This window comes from Marmota marmota, unplaced genomic scaffold (assembly GCF_001458135.2).
Source record: "Marmota marmota marmota unplaced genomic scaffold, marMar, whole genome shotgun sequence".
NCBI lineage: Eukaryota > Metazoa > Chordata > Mammalia > Rodentia > Sciuridae > Marmota > Marmota marmota.
In genome coordinates, this window is record NW_025999961.1 from 6,282,888 (window position 1) to 6,300,859 (window position 17,972).

Consider the following 17,972-nt stretch of genomic DNA (forward strand, 5'->3'; position numbering starts at 1 on the left):
TTTTTTTTTTTTTTTTTTTTTTTACTCATGGGCCTAAGCTATATTGGACAAATATATTACATATTTTCTTCTAGGCACTTACCAAAGATGGAAATCCCGTGGCCTGTACATTTATGTTGTCAAGATTTTCTTTTTTAGTAAATAACAAAAATTGTTCATGCTCTTACTCATCTAGGTACTTGTTCATTCTTTTTGAAGTTCTAAATCGCCTTTATATAATATTTTGTTTGAAGACATTACTTGATTACCATTAGCTTAATTAAATTTAGTTCTGATTTCTTTAACCCAGTTTCTTTTTGTTTTGTTTGGGTTTATTTATTTGTTTGTTTATTTTGGTGCCAGGGATTGAACCCAGAGGTGCTCAACCACTGAGTTCTTTTTTTCATTTAGAGACAGAATCTTGCTAAGTTGCTTAGGGCCTCGCTGAATTGCTGAGGCTGGCTTTGAACCCAAGCTGCTGGCATTACAAGCGTGAATGTGCCACTGTGCCTGGCTGTTTGTTTGGTTTTAAACTTTGATCCTACTGGACTTGCCCCAGATTTCTCTTATTTGTGGAAAAAAATGAAATCAACATTACTAGTATTTGCTATTGATTTTATTTTTTTAGTTGTTGGTGGACCTTTATTTACTATATGCAGTGCTGAGAATCAAACCCAGTGCCTCACACATGCTAGGCAAGCGCTCTACTGCTGAGCCACAGCCCCAGCCTAACTTTGTTGTTTCTAATAGGGTCTTTGAAATCCATCATCTTCTGGGCCATGACTACTTCTTCAGCCTTTCCACCCCTCCTTACTTTAGACAGTGCCAGAATTCACTCAGCTCGCCTTGATCTTTCAGAAAGAAAGAAAAAAAAAAAAAAGGAAGAGAAAACTAGAGTAATCACAAAGCTTAATAACACAAATAGTTTGGTTGGTTTTGTTTGTTTTATTTTGTTGTTCTGGAAATCAAGCCCAGCGCCTCAAATATGTGAGGCGTGCTCTCTACCACAGAGCTACACCCTTAGCTTCATGGGTCATTTTTTCTAATGTTGTAGGATCCATCTTTAAGGCAAAATTTCCATAAGTCTTTTTTGTTTATTTTTGGTATCGGGGATTGAACCCAGGTGCACTTAACCACTGAGTCATCTCCCCAGTCCCATTTTAAATTTATTTTGCAACAGGGTCTCACTAAGTTGCTTAGGACATTGCCAAGTTGCTGAGGCTGGTTTTGAACTTGATAATTCTCTTGTATCAGTCTCCTGAGTTGTGCTGTGAATTTTTAAATGAAATTAAATTTTATTTGAATAAATGTTATTTTTAAATATTTCAATGATGGTTCTGATTTTAGAAGTTAAACATGCTGCTAGAAGTGTTTTTGATCTTGATATAGTTCAAAATTAATTTCTTTATATTGAGTTGATTCCTTTATGTCTAGGTCTGATATTTATGTTGTTTTTCTTTTTTGTATTTCTATATAGTAAGGATTTTTTGCTTGCCAATTTTAGCAAGATTTCCTTTCATTTTCTTTAGGACTCATACTCATATGTAAGATCCACAGCTCCTGCTGTAGCTTATGATAGTAAGCAGTACTACCAACAGCCAACAGCAACTGCTGCTGCTGTAGCTGCTGCTGCCCAGCCTCAACCTTCTGTTGCTGAAACCTACTATCAGACAGGTGGGTTGTATTAACTTACACAATTTCATTTTTAACCATCAAAATATATGATTCAGGATATTTTCTTAAATACATTTATTTATTTATTTATTTGTGTGTGTGTGTGGTGCTGAGGATCGAACCCAGTATCTTTTGCATGCTAGGCAAGTCCTCTACTACTGAGCCATAACCGTAGCCCTGATTGAGAATATTTTTAATGAGTAATCACAAAGCTTAGTAGCACACAAATGAGTCCACCTAAAATCAGTAGTTTTATGTATTTATTGAGTAGCAGATTCTAGCCATGTCCTTCTTTTTAACTACTAGAAATCCTTTGAGTCATAGAGAAGTTAATGGAAGCAGTTCATAATCATGTCCTTTTCTCCTGGAAATGTATTCCATTTGTGGTCTTTAGCAGATAGTTCCCTTCCTGCTGAAATAAACTATATAGAAGCAGCTGTGGTAATAATTCCGACCACATTCTTACCTTTATCAGAAATGCCTAGAACACTTACATTGCTGATTGCCTTTGTAACCAACGGAGACTTCATTAATGGGCTCCATATTTGGTAATTTCTTATCTTTTTTTTTTTTCTTTTTAGAAAAGTTTGTTCTTTTTAGATAATACATGACAATAGAGTGTGTATTTGTACATGATGCAGAGTTACACTGGTAGAGTATCCATATATAAACATCTCTCATTTTAATGACTGTTAGTTCTGTTATCAGCCACTGATAATGTTAAGTACGGTATATGTGATGTTGCAAATCAGGAAGTGTTTTGTATGTAAAGAAGCCTGCATATTTTTTACTTTAAGAAATGAACTTCTCATAAATTCAATTAAGAACTTTTAAAACTAAGCTTTTTGAAGTCTGAAAAGTTGGTAGCTCCTTTAATTATTTTTGAAGGACCTGAGAATGTGAGTAGAGCCCTGGATTACTAGAAAGTAAAATTGGCTTCCAGCTCTGCCTTTTACTTTTAGTATGGGTGAGGTTTTTGTTTTGTTTTTTTAATCCATCTCTGGCCCAGATTTCTGTAGGGTGTCCTTTCTGATTTTACTATTTTATGAGTCTCTTCAAAGTAGTATTAAAATATTTTGAATTGTAATGACTGCTATTGTTTTACTTGCTGCCTTCTCTGTTGATTTTGGCGTGTAATTGTCTATAATGAACTTCCTAGTTAATTAATTACCAAGCTAGGCTTATACATATTTAAGAGCATTGAATTACCTAAGAGTCAGAAGATCTTGGTTTCATCTTAAGTTCTGATATTGTATGACTTTTAAAGTCATTTAGGTCTTAAATATTAGTTTTTTCTCTGTTAAAATGTTATCTTCATCTGTGTGGATCACATTTCATAGGTAACAGATAAATGTTACAGAATGATTATGGTCTTCTGAGATTTGGCTTTCTCAGAAATAACCTTTGTATTCTTTAGTGATCATTATTAAGTGATTAATTACTAATTTAGTGATTGATAATAAGGCTCATAAGATTCTTTCAAAGTGTATATTTGTTTTGAATATGGTTGAAGGCAGGAGAAAGTTTAGCAGAGACATGAGTGGTAGTCATTTGAATTGCTGTACTAAAGCTATTGACATTTGAAGAATTAAGCCAGTAGTACCTTGGGAGTTAAGAGTTATATTGATGTTCACTAGGGTCAAATCACTTAAATGTGATGAATGGTATGTGAACATGTTACATAGAATTAAGCCTTGAAATTTTTAATGTAAATTGAAATGTATATTTGAAGGCACTCTCAATTATGTTCCAAACATAAGTTTGATTCTCTAGTGTACTGACTAGCCCAAATACACATATACTGCTTATCTAAAAACTTTTTATCTACCAGTTGTAAGTACTATTACTATTCCAGTTGTAAAGTTTGCCAAAGTATCATTTTGGAAATGTGTAGAAAGTATTTGGGAAAAGGTAGTAAATTATTTATATATTTCATTCATATTGGTAATAAGAATTTTACCAAGAAGAAATTGCTAGCACCTGTTTTTGTTGGTGTTTAAGAATATTGTTATAGAAGCTAAGCTGACTCACTCTTCTCATTTTCTAATGTGTTTCTTACTTTAGCTCCCAAAGCAGGGTATAGCCAAGGTGCAACTCAGTATACTCAAGCCCAGCAAACTCGACAAGTGACAGCCATAAAGCCAGCTACACCAAGTCCAGCTACCACTACTTTCTCCATTTATCCTGTGTCCTCCACCGTACAGCCAGTAGCAGCTGCAGCTACTGTGGTGCCATCCTATACTCAGAGTGCTACTTACAGTACCACAGCAGTTACTTATTCTGGTAAGACTGATAAACTGTGTTTAAATGACTAAACAAATTACAAAGGGAAACTCTTGATATTCTGTGGAATTATCTTATTCCTGATAGCAAGAACTGAATTGATAGGCACTAATATAAATGTATGTGCATATTATGACAAAAGACCATACTCTAAGTAGTTTGGGGTTCGTGAGGTGTGTGCGTGTGTGGGGGGGTGGGGGGTGGGGTTTCTTTTTTTGTTTTGTTTTAAGTGAACTATTTTAGCAGAATATAAAGTACTCTTTGGGAATTTGAAAGTCAGTGATGAGTCTTTGACTTAGTATTGCAATTAAAAGAACAAATACCCAGTCTTCTATAGGATCACTTCCTTTCTGACTTTTTCAAATGAGTTTGAAAACTCAAGGATAGCACTAAAGGGATAAACTATAAGATGGTTATGTAACACATCTATATTTAAAGTACAGAATAGCTCTATTTTTCTTCAATAATCATAAATTTTCCCTAAAGAAATATGATCGTTAAAACCTTGCTATGTCCATGACTCTTGCTAATTTCTAGTTGAGGTATTTCGTGGTGTTGCAGTAATTGAAATCCCACATTGTTTGTAAACTCTTGGTTTTATATTACTGCATTGTTTCTTATTGTTTTGCATTTTATTTATTCCTTAGTACCCTACCTCGTTCAATGGAGGCTTTAAGGTGACATGGGCTAATTAGTACTAATGTAATCTATTAAGAAACATAGTCCAGGATATTCCCTATTTAAGAAGGAAGTCCTTTGTTAAGATCACAAGAAACTATTTATTATATTATTTGTATATTATTATACAAGACTTCCCAGGTGCAGATTTTTGTGTATCTATCTGGGTAATTAGTTATAATTATAACCAAAATTACTGCAATGAAATGATTGGGCACTTTTTTTTTTTTAATGTCCACATTAGCTTCAAGAAAATAGGAAGTACAAGAGCATCCCTTTCTACTCATTATATTCCTCTTAGATAAGTTCCAACCTAATACATTACCCTGGATTCTTCAAAAAGTATTTCCTAAGAATAAAGACATTGTTTTATGTAACTACAACAACTCTTTCAGGTAGCTTGATTTTTACCTTACCCAGTTTATAGGTAATTATTAAAATTAGAAACTATTGACTTTTTTTTTTTTTTTTTAAGAAAAGTTAAACCACTAAGCATTTTATATCTAGACATCAATTGTCATTCACATTTTAGTGCATGTGTGTCTACTATATTCCTTATGTATTTGGCAGTATGCATATATCAATATAATTCTTCATAAAAATGAATTTGTCTTAAACATGCTATTTTGTGAACTCCTTTATTCTCACAGTGAATGTCCTTTTACTTTACTAAGTATAGAGATGTAGCATTTCTTTGATTGATGCTTTTATCCAACTTTTTATTTTGGAAATTTTGAATTGTGTAGAAAAGTTGGAAAAATAGTATAAGGAATACCTGCATACTATTAACCTAGATTCAGCAATTATTAATGGTTTTTCACATCTACTTTATCTTTCCTTTTCCTTAAAATCTATTTTCATATGGTTTAGTAATATATTATTAAGTTGCAGACAATGTGGTATTTTGCCCTTACATCTTTGGAAAGTATTTCCTTCTAAGAATAAGGTCATTTTTTTCACATACCTGTAATACCAGTATTATTTAAAGAAATTAAACATGGATACTAGCAAATATATAAAATTTCCCCTGTTGTCCACAAATTTTTTTTTTTTTTTACGACTGAGCTTTATATACATTTGATATATTTGTTTGTGCTTTTTTAAATGCAGGGTCCAGTCTACGATCATAGATTGTATTTGATTGTCATACCGTGTTGGTTTCCTTTAATCTAGAACAGCACACCCACCTGCCCCCTACTTTTTTTTTTTTTTTTTAATAGCAGGGATTGAACCCACTGAGCCACATTCCCAACTCTTTTTATTTTTCATTTAGAGACAGGTTGTTCATCTGGGCCTGTTGCCCAGCTACCGTATGATGTTGGATCCTTTGGGGAAAAATCTCAGTTTCTATAGTTCTCTCAGTTAATTGCAATTTTTTTTTTTTTAATGTTATTGGGCATTCTTCTCTATAAAAGAGCCCCCTCCTTCTACTTTTTTTGGTTTCTGTGGACTTTTTCTTTGTTATTCAGTGTATTATGATCCATTACTCTTGTTGCTATCTTCAAGGCTCAAATGTCCCAAATTTGGCTAACAGTATTTGACTCAAATCAGCTCCTGAGTCTTTTTGACATGACTACATTAGTCTTTGAGCTCTTCTCTTTTTTTTTTTTTTTTGGCACTGTAAGTTATTACAGATACATTTTGAGCTTCCCATTTCCTGAAATGGTTTCTTATAAATGCCTGTGGTATTAGGTATTAGGCTGCATGGTATTTTATTGTATGGATGTACTATATTTTGAAATATGTATTTGGGGGCATTTAATTTTAATTGACATAATAATTATATTAAAATATATAAAAGACTATTAAGCACAGTGTGACATTTTAATATGCATTTATTTATATTGCATAATGATCAGATTAGGGTAATGGATATATCCATAACAATCTCAAACATCCCTTCTCTATATTGGGAACATTATAAATCCCTACTAGCTATTTTGAAATGTTCAGTTAACGGTTGTCAACCATAGTTTTTCCCACTGTGCAGTATAAAATACTAGAAAGTATTTCTCCTGTTGGACTGTACCCTGCCATACCCATTAACTGTCCTCTCGCTATCCACCCTTCATCATACCCTTCCCTGGTAATAGTGGTAACCACTATTCTATTTTGTGTTTCTTTGAGATCAAATTTTAGCTTCCACATATGAATGAGAACATATAGCATGTGTCCTTCTGTGCCTGACTTACTTCACTAAACATAATGTCCTCCTGTTGTATCCATATTGCTGCAAATGACAAATTTTCATCCTTTTTTATGGCTAAATAATATTTTGTTTATATATACCACATTTTTGTCTGTTTTTTCTGTTGATGGACACCCATGTTAATTTCTTATCTTTATTGTTATGAATAGCATTGCAATAACAAGCAAGTAAAATGCCGCTTCATCATAGAAATGTTCATCCCTTTGAATATATAGTGAAATATTGCTAGATGATATGGTGGTTTTATTTCTAGTGTTTTGAAGAATCTCCCATTTTCCATAATGGCTATTCTAGTTCTTCTCTGTTCACATCCCAGCCAACATTTGTTAGTAGCTATTCTAACTGGATGAGATACTATCTCATTCTAGTTTTGACTGAGGTTTCCCTGATAATTAATAATATTGAGCATTTCGTCGTACTTGTTGGCTATTTGGGTATCTTCTTTTGGGAAATATCTGTTAAAGTCATCCCTCCAGCCTCAGGTGCTGGCAACTGAACTGTGACTGGCCAGCAAGCATATATACTACCACTGTTACACTCCCAACTCCATTTTAAAATCAGTTTATTTGTGGGTTTTTTTTTTTTTTTCCCTGTTGGATTGTTTCTTATGTTTTTTAAATTAATCCCTTACTGAATGAATAATTTGCACATACTTTCTCCTGTTTGGGTTGGGTTTTTGTTGTTGTTTTTATTGTTTTGTTTTTTGTTAACAGTTTGTTTTTGGTCTTTTGTATTGTGTTGTTTTTGTTTGGTTGCTCAGGAGAGCTTTAGCTAGTAAGGACCTTTTTGGTTCCAAGTACGTTTTAGGAATGTTTTGAATTTCCATGAAGAAAGTTAATAGTGTTTGATGGGAATCATGTTGAATTTATAGATCACTTTGGGTAGTATGGACATTCTAACAATATTAGTTCTTCCAGTTCATGAACATGGAGTCCTTATTTGCTTGCATGTGTTCCCTCTTCGGTTTCTTTCATCAGTTTGTAATTTTTGTTGTAGAGATCATTTACTTTCTTAGTTAAATGTATTTCTGGATTTTTGGTTTTTGTGCTTATTGCAGGTAGGCTTGCATTCTTGATTTCTTTCTCAACAAGTCTGATATTAATGTATTAAATGTTTACTGACATAACTAGATAGATTAGTCCTTATCTTAAGATAAATTTCTACATGGAACCATTTTGTCAAAGAGGATCTACTTTTTTAGAATATGTGATATACACTATGAAATTACCTACCAGAGAGCATTCTTAGGGCTTCTGAATTCTTTTACTTGTGGGCTTTGACAATTAAAACTTAGGTTATTTTTATCTCAAAATAAGGAGTTCTAGGGGGATTGGGGGTGTAGTTCAGTGGTAGAGTGCTTGCCTAGCATGTGTAAGGTACTGGGTTCTATTCTCAGCACCACATATAACTAAGTAAAATAAAGGTCCATTAACAACTAAAATAAATAAATAAAAAGGAGTTCTAGGGAATGGGGCTATGGCTCAGCTGTAGCACAATTGCCTGGCATGTGTGAGCCACTGGGTTTTATTCTCAGCACCACATAAAGGTCTGTCAAAAACTGAAAAAAAAATAAGGAGTTGTAGAATATTGCTACCAAGTAGTTACTTGAAACATGAAGGGTTGATTGAAATTATATGTTTTTGTTTCTGATATTGTACACTTAGGAATATTTCAGTTCTAATAATGTTGCTTAAAGTGAAACTATTTTAGTTTTTAAAATGGAGCTTTTAGCTGGGTACAGTGGAGCTTATCTGTAATCCTTCCTTGGGAGTATGAGGCAAGAAATAAAAAGGGCTGGTGATGTAGCTCAGTGGTAAAGTGCCCCAGGTTCAGTGTTCAGTACCAAAAAAATAAAAAAGTCAAGCTTTTACTCAATTTATTGACAGGCTTATGTTTTCCCACAGTACTTTTGTTAGAAATATACATTTGTTTGCTAGTAGTTAACAGGAGAATTTAAGTTGTTCTTTAGCAGAATTCCAGAAAATTTTACTCACCTTTCAGTGTTTATTCTGTTTTTGTAAACTGAGTAATAAATTATAATTAGACTTTCCTCTTATTAGTTTTGAACTACCTGTGTGCAAGTGGAGATGACTCAATGTTAGGCTTAACCTGGTGATTTTATGGTTAAATAAGTCACTGTTAAAGGAACTCATACTCTCTCAGTCTTAAGTTTTCTCATCTGTTAAGTACAGACAGTGGTACTTATCTGCGCTGTGTCTGACACATTGCTCCTCATATTGTGAACTCTCAAATTAAAAGAATTAGAAGACCTGGTCATTCAGTACTGTTGGCCTCTGTTGCCGTTTTTCTCTTTGTTTTCTTCATAACAATTCATGAAGTTATATTTAAATGGCATTTTTACATTTTCTATACAGGACTGAAATCATTTGGAAGATGTCTATTATGAAGACTTCATAGAGGCTAGGGGTATACAACAGTGATAGAGTGTGTGCAAGGCCTTGGGTTTGACCCCCAGGATCTCCCCCCCCGCCAAAAAAAGGGGGGATTTCATGATCCTAATCATGATACTAATAAGTGATAGTCTAGAAATAGTTTTGTTCTTAATTTATGATTTAATTTTTAATTTATTTTTTTGGTACCGGGGATTGAACTCGGGCATTCAACCACCAAGCCACATCCCCAGCCCTATTTTGTATTTTATTTAGAGAAAAGGTCTCACTGAGTTGCTTAGCGCCTTGCTTTTGCTGAGGCTGGCTTTGAACTTGTGATCCTCTTGCCTCAGCCTCCCAAGCTGCTGGCATTATAGGCATACACCGTAACTCCTGACTCTTAATTTATGATTTTTTGAGACAGGATCTCACCGTGTTGCCTAGTCTAGCCTAGAATTCCGGGGCTTGATTGATCCTAGTACCTCAGACTCATAAATAGCTGGGACTACAGGTGCATGCTACTCTTTCCATCTAGCTTTGTTGTTTTTAATTTAACAAATTTATTGTGTTTCTTTATAGAGAAATTTAAACTGTATCTGTTTTTGCTTATAAATTTGAAAGCCTTTAGCTGTAAGTTAAATTACGATCCTTTAAAAAAATATTTTCTAGATGTTCATGAACCTTTATTTTATTCATTTATTTATATGTGGTGCTGAGAATTGAACCCATTGCCTCACTGGGCAAGTGCTCTGCCACTGAGCCACAGTCCCAGCCCTAATTATGATCTTTTTAATCACATTCGTAAGTAACAGAAGACAGTGATAGGATGGCCTATAAAGAATCTGGGCTGTGGCTCAGTGGTAACACACTTGCCTGGCATGTGTGAGGCAGTGGGTTCAATTCACAGCACCACATATAAATAAAATAAAGGTCTGTCAACAACAACAACAACAAAAAGAGTCTATTGATTACCTGATGTGGGTGAGGCCCTGGGTTCAATCCCCAGTTTCACCACCCCTCTACCACACACAAAAAAAAATTGTTGGAACTATAGAATTTTTCTCTTAACTAGTCATATTAATTATTTTCTGTTCTATCTGATTTTGTGCTTTTCACTGATATGTCTGCTTACTTTTTCCTACTTGATGTTAGGTATCACTTGTCTATTTCAACATTCTATCTTAAAACTTCATAAGCATTTGTATACTTTAACAAACTAACAGACATTTGGGAATGCTTTTCTCAAAAATTGCTTGACTTCTTTCTTTCCTGGATATGTCCATTTCCAGTTACTTATGATTCTGATTTCCTATACATTTTTTTCTCTTATTCTTCTAGCTATGCATTCTTCCCAGTGTGTGTGTGTATATATATATATATATATTGGAATCAGTGGGTTTTAAGACCTTTTAGTAGAGGAGCCTGCATTCAAGGGACCAAAGAGTTGAGTTCTCTTGAGTAGTGTTCTTTGCCATCTTGACCACTAGGAATCTCTCTCCTGAGCCTCACTCACTCTTTGCCTGACTAGTCTCACTTAAGGGAATAAAGGCCTAACTGAAATACATTGAAGAGGGAGTATACCAAATTTCTGGAGATTTGGGTTTATGACGGTTACATTTTCCAGTGTTCAGATAGTCTTATATATAAATCCAGCAATTTTGTCAAATTTTACAGCTTTATAAATTCCAAAATCTGTAAACCGTATAACATAAATGTTTATGTAGTATGTCAGTAACTTGCATAATGTGCATAATAGCTCCTATCTTTGGTTTTATCACTTGCGCAACCCATCAGTCATTCTTGGAGGTTATGATCTTGATATCATCTTTGTGTATTTTTCTCTTCTTTTAATCTCTTTTATCCTCTTACACTCTAAGCAAATCAATTCTTATTTTCATGATTTTTGGGGGGCGGGTGATTTTTCCTGTCTAGTATCGTACTTAAGATTCCACCTCAGATCCAATGCTTCCCAAATTTTGTTCAGAGGATTTTTGTTTGGGAAATATTAATAGGTTCTATGACTGCATAAGTTTGTCAAACACTATTACATCCCTCCATTTGAATTATTTGAATTATAAGCTTCTTCAAGACAGACCAAATCTTATACTTTATACCTCTGTAACACCTGGCATGTGTTGAGTCACTGCTTGAGTGACATGTAGATGGAAGATAAAAAGTTTCTGGGTATACATTATTGTAAATATTCACATGTAAATCTACCTGTATTGGCGGGATTTATTGACTTTAAATTTATAAATAATATTTAACTTGTTTTATAATTATGTAACATAATTTTTGTTTGATTTTATTTGTAAGGTACGTCTTATTCAGGTTATGAAGCAGCAGTGTATTCAGCTGCATCTTCCTACTACCAACAGCAGCAGCAGCAACAGAAGCAAGCAGCAGCAGCAGCAGCTGCTGCAGCTGCAACAGCTGCCTGGACAGGGACCACCTTTACTAAAAAAGCACCATTCCAAAATAAACAACTGAAACCAAAACAGCCTCCCAAACCACCCCAGATTCACTATTGTGATGTTTGTAAGATCAGCTGTGCTGGACCACAGGTACTTGTGTTGTATGTTTTATCATGAATCTCAGTAGTTATTTTTGGTAGTTAAGTATGCTGATTTTCTGACTCTTGTGCCTACACAAAAAAAGGTTTACATATTTTTTTTCCTGTTAGCTTTTAGCTAATACATACATATAGTTGGTCCTTCACATCTGCGGGTTAGCACATCCATGGTCTCAGCTAACCATGTAACAGAAATATGTGCGGCAAAACACATCTATACTGAACATGTACAGAATTTTTTCCCTTGTTATTTTTCCCTAAACAATACAGTACAACAGCTATTTATGTTGTATTAGGTATTATAAATGTAGTCTAGAGATGATTTGATGTATACAGGAGGAAATAAATAGGACTGTGCCATTCTACCTACGGATGCACAGCCTTGGAATTTTGTAACCAGTCTCTCACTGGCAGTAAAAGAAGACTGTATTTCTCAAATAGTCTTTTTTTGATGGGGGGTTGGGAGTAGGGGTGGGGGGTGGTCTTGGGGATTGAACCCAGGAACACTTGACCACTGATCCACATCCTCAGTCCTCTTTATTTTGAAACAGGGTCTTGCTAAGGTTCTTAGGGCCTCACTAAGTTTCTAAGGCTGGCTTTGAACTTTTGATCCTCCTGCTTCAATGTCCCAAGTTACTGGGGTTACAGGCATGTACAACCATGTCTGACAATCATTTTTTAGAAGCTGTTTGTATTGCAATTTGAAAATATTGTTGGGGGGGGGAGCTATAAAAATGATTATGAGTATAAATGAAAAATAGGGAAATTGAACTTTTTTCAGGATGGCTGCTTTGCTTATTAATTAAAAGCTAAATTCAATTTCAAAGTTTTCAAATTTATAACTTTTCTGAGACTGACTTATTACATGCTTTGTAGAATATTATTTATTTCTATAAATTTTCATATAAGGACTGTAGGAATGTTGGGAATAAGGAAGATATAAGCACATAAGCACATGTCTTTTTCAAAAAGAACAATTAATGAAGTATGTAAGACCTTTATTTTCTGGTTTTGTTTGGCTCTGGTTTTAAATTCAACGCCTCTCCCAGTCTTGTAGCTTGGTAGATTAAAAAAAAAAAAAAGATTAATTTAAAAGAAAAAATCAATTTGACTTTCTGGTAGTTTCTTAAATTATAGCCAGCTATCCCTCTGCCCATCCAGTGTACATTTCTTTTTTATTTACTAGATTACTTCTATGTTTAATTACAAATTTGAGGAGTGTTTTCAATTACTAGTACTGATGATCTCTGAGTTACTGAAACCAATTTTAATATATGTGGCTAGATTTATAAAACCATGTGGGTTTTTTGTTTTATTTTTTCCTCCCCTGTTTTGGGTATGATAGGAAAGGGTGGCATTATGGCCACATGGTTGGTGGGGGCAAAGTGATTTTTATGATACAAGTAGCAAGCACAGAAATAGGAGATTTATTGACTATGTGGGTGCTCATATGAAAAACATGAAACATGGTACTATGGTGATAGTTTAACAGCACTATTTGGAATGAAGACATGAAGTTGACCGTTGATTACAGGGGGAGAGAGGAGAGTTAGATGGCTACACAAGAATGGGCCAAGGGTATTTCTGCAAGTCAGAGACTGAGCCTTAAAGTGTTAATGAGTCTTAAAGAAAAATATCACTGAGATTTGAATTAGACTCTAGGTATGGGCCAAGAAAGGGAGAGTTAAGGTGAATTCAGGGCCAAGGTTTAATCTTGGTTCTACAGCTAACCATGTTAGAGACAGACTTCTTTGAGCTTTTCTTTCCATAACAAGGATTTGTCTTAAGTAATTAATAAACTATTACATGGAACTACTTGAGGCCACTGAGATAATGACAGGAGAATCAAACAACTGGTCCTTAAAATTTCACCTAGCTCTGAAATCCCATGATGAACATAAAATTTGATGCTTATCATTTGTGAGTCTTAAAAATAATTTTAATAATAAAACATGAAAGAAGAACCATTTGGCCACACAGAAAACAAAATTGCCTAGCAATTCTTATTGTTCTCTTATTTTAATTACCTGCCTTCCTTAATCATGTGCAAAATATCTGCATGGTTTATTGGTAATTTTACCATAATAATGGTTTTCCTTACAAATATATACATTTTTGACTCTTAGGTACCTATTTTAAATAAGCTTTTGTGCAGGTGACATGGATTATAATACAGGTAATGTTTCAGAATACATTCTGAGTTAGAAAAGTCAGTTTTATAAATAAACATGCCTATTTGTCAAGACTCTTATTACCATGCAGTAGCTTTTTTTTTTTTAATTTTAATAAATTTTTTTTAGTTGTAGGTAAGCACAATGCCTTTATTTTATTTTTATGTGGTGCTGAGGATCAAACCCAGTGCCTCACACATGCCAGGCAAACGCTCTTCCACTGAGCCACAACCCCAGCCCCATGCAGTAGCTTTTGGTACTGGTATAAGGTACATTTTTCTTCCCTCATCTTAATCCTGTAATTAATTCCTTTGTTGAATGACCATTCTCCCTGAGCATTCTCTGTTCAACATTATACATAAGCAATAAAAGATATGAATTCTTGAAACTGGAAGAAGTTGCTTATGTTATGACTATGTATGAAAGTGTTTTGCAGCTCAAAGTGTTGGATAAATGTATTCTTGGAGGGAGGTGTACCTCATTGATGAAGGGCCTGCTTAGCACACACAAGTTTCTAATTCAGCCCCTTCACCACCACGCACAAAAAAGTAATCTCAATAAAGAGCGTGCAGAGACTCACAGATGTATCACATATATAGTGAATTCTTCATGCTCGTGCTCACATTCTTATTCAGCTGCTTTTTAAATTTTCATTTTTTAAGTAAGTATTAGAAATTTGAGAATTAAGTAATATGAAATTCTGTAGAAAGAATATCAGTGAAGCAAAATTTGCCCTTTTTGTTTAAAACAGACTTATAAAGAACACTTAGAAGGACAGAAACATAAAAAAAAAGAAGCTGCATTGAAAGCCTCACAAAATACCAGCAGCAGCAACAACTCTACTCGTGGGACTCAGAATCAGCTACGTTGTGAGCTCTGCGATGTGTCTTGTACAGGAGCAGATGCATATGCTGCCCACATTCGTGGTGCTAAGCATCAGAAAGTAGGTGGATTTTTTGGCACACAGCCTTATGTCTTTGTTTTCTTTTACCTTTTCAATGGGGATTTTAGTAAAGATGACTTCAAATTTTGAAAACATTGTGTTCTAAGCCTTGCTTATGTGCTAACATATATAATTCTTTAAAGGGAAAGACTAGATTCCTTTCTTTAAATTGAATTAAACCACTTGAAATAAGTGTTTGAAATGATATAATCACTTTCTACTTGGTCTTTTTTAATTATAGATTGGCTTGCATGTGACCAAGTTGTTTCATCTTTCCCTATTTCCTCACCTGGTAATAGATGGAATATGTATACATACCTGCTTCACAAAGTACCTTGAAAATAATGAGTTTTGTATATAAAAGCATTTCACTTAAAAAATATGGCTCTTCAAAAACTATGCATGGACCACCACATGACCCAGCTGTACTACTACTTGTTATTTATCCTGAAAAATTAAAGTATTACAGTGATACCTGTTACAGTGATACTTGCATACCTGTTTATAGCAGCACAGTTCACAATAGCCAAATTATGGAACCAGCCTAGGTATCCATCAGTGGATGAATAAATAAAGAAAGAAAATGTGCATATACACAATGGAGTTTTATATAGCCATAAAGAAAAATGAAATTATGAGATTTACAGGAAAAAGGATGGAACTAGAGACCATCCATTTGTTAAGTGAAATAAGTCAAACTTGGAGGGTTCTTTTTCTTTCATATGTGGAAGCTAGAGAGGAAAAAGGAAAACAAAGGTGGGGTTTGGATCGCCTAAAAATCAGAGGGAGATCAGTAGAGGAAAACCAGTGGGGGCGTAAAGTGCTGGGCCAGATTATCATATTATGTTATATGCATTTGTGAATGTGTAACAACAAATTCCATCAATATGTACAACTATAAAGCACCAATAAAATGGAAAAAATATAGCAAAGAAAAATATGTTCATTTTTTTATAATGTCATTTAGATAAGCTTAAAAGTTTGCATTTTGTGTTTCCTGACAAATAAATGCACTTTTGTTTTGTAGGTGGTTAAATTACACACAAAACTCGGTAAACCTATTCCTTCAACAGAACCAAACGTTGTTAGCCAAGCTACTTCTTCAACGGCTGTCTCTGCTTCAAAACCAACTGCCTCTCCTTCAAGCATTGCAGCAAGCAATTGCACTGTGAATACTTCATCAATTGCAACTTCTTCAGTGAAAGGTCTTGTGACTACAGGAAATTCATCTCTTAATAGTACATCCAACACTAAAGTATCAGCAGTGCCTACCAATATGGCTGCCAAGAAAACATCTACACCCAAAATTAACTTTGTTGGCAAGTACTGAAGTTTCTCTGTGTTCCTCTTAACTCTGTCAAAATGGTATTTCTTTTCCACTGAAGGATTAACCCTTCTGCTTATGCTATTCAACTCATCCTTTATCTTCTTCAGATATCTGCCCTTTTCTCTGTATCTATCCTATACTGTTTTCTTCCCTTCAGCCATAGAAATATGACCATATCTTATGTAGTTGTGGATATACTCAGAGACCTTTTTTTTAGTTTGGTTTGGGGTTTTTGGCACAGTGTTAGGGATCAAACCCAGGGCTTTGTGTATGCCAGACAAACACTACCACTGAGCTATATCCCTCCTGAGTCCTTACTTTATCTACTTCTGTAGTTCCTTTTCAATTCAGTCTACTATAGTATTCCCTGAAACTGATTTCAGGATTCACCAAAGACTTAATTGCTGAGCGCTGTGGCCAGTTTTTGGTTTCATCCTATTGACCACCCCTCCCCGCCGATATTCTCTTTCCATTGACTGCTGTACTATAAAACTTAAGATACATCTTTATCTCTTTTTATAGGTCCACACATCCTTTTCTCAAGTATCGTTATTGGTCCACTTCCTGGATGCTCATTAAATAGTTCCTAAGATGCTGATTCTAGCTCTTATCTCACTATGCTCCATTATTCCTGGGTGGTCTCATCCATTCTGATACTGTTCGGTGACTTGAAATATTTTTTGGCAAATTAAAAACCCCGGAGTTTTAGAGCTGTGTTTTACGTACTTATTCTCTGTTCATTCTCTGTATGGTTTCACAGATGTTTTGCAATGTGTTCTGTTCTAACCCATAAATCTGTCACAAGAATACCACAATATAATCTCACAAAATTACTGATTTTTCAAATAAAGTTTACTAATACTTTTTATTCATTTCTTCCTCCTGCTTTTTCCTGTCTTTTTAATTACCCTTGCCTTAATTTTTAGGTCTGAAGTCTCTTTCTTAGAACTTTTTGTTTCTTACTCTATCCAGTATCTTCAATATGTTGTTTGATAGTCTGATCAGTCATCATAAAATACATACCAAATTGTATTAGTCTTCTGCTTAAAAATTCACTTTGGCTTTCCCCAAGCATATCTATATTCCTTAATTCTGTCATATAAGATTCTTCATGGGGCTGGGGATGTGGCTCAAGCGGTAGCGCGCTCGTCTGGCATGCGTGCGGCCCGGATTCCATCCTCAGCACCACATACAAATAAAGATGTTGTGTCCGCCGAAAACTAAAAAATAAATATTAAAAATTTCTCTCTTTAAAAAAAAAAAAAGATTCTTCATAATCTGCCTCCTACTACCTTCCTAGTTTCATATCTTGTCACTTCTTCCTAGATAGTAATTTATACTGAATTATTGACTCTTCCTTGAATTTTCCACTTCAATTCCCATGTTGCTGTGTTTTTTAAGTACATGCTGTTCTGTTTAAACATTTTTTTCTTTCTTCCTGACCAGTATTATAATCATTACTTCTCTTTCCAAGCCCAGTTCAAGTTTCACACCCTTTGTGTAGCCTTTCTTAACTGGATCAGGTTAAAGAGTAATGACTTCTTTCTTTAGCTTTCCTACAATATTTGGTTCCTACTTATTATAGCACTTTCACATGGTGTTATAATTATTTGCTTTTTTGCTTTTTTTTTTCTTTTTAATTTTGGGCACCTCAAAGGCATCTACAGTGTCTTCTGCCCCCAGAACACAGGTGCTTAACACTGAGCTTGATCACCAACCTTCCGACCTGCCCCCCAAACCCATTTT

The 17,972-nt window shown here is 34.5% G+C and overlaps 1 protein-coding gene across 3 annotated transcripts in view; it reads left to right on the forward strand.

The window, feature by feature from the left end:
• Positions 1-17,972, forward strand: part of Zfr (zinc finger RNA binding protein) — a 70,538-nt gene that overhangs the window by 21,657 nt on the left and 30,909 nt on the right. For all 3 annotated transcript variants that reach the window (XR_007347484.1, XM_015496413.2, XM_048802932.1), the window contains exons 3-7: positions 1,509-1,653; positions 3,718-3,936; positions 11,530-11,777; positions 14,708-14,899; positions 15,927-16,218. Coding sequence is in view for 2 of the 3 variants with exons in the window: in XM_015496413.2 (XP_015351899.2) it covers positions 1,509-1,653; positions 3,718-3,936; positions 11,530-11,777; positions 14,708-14,899; positions 15,927-16,218 (1,096 nt within the window). In the remaining variant the exon portion in view is untranslated. The remainder of the gene's footprint in view (positions 1-1,508; positions 1,654-3,717; positions 3,937-11,529; positions 11,778-14,707; positions 14,900-15,926; positions 16,219-17,972) is intronic.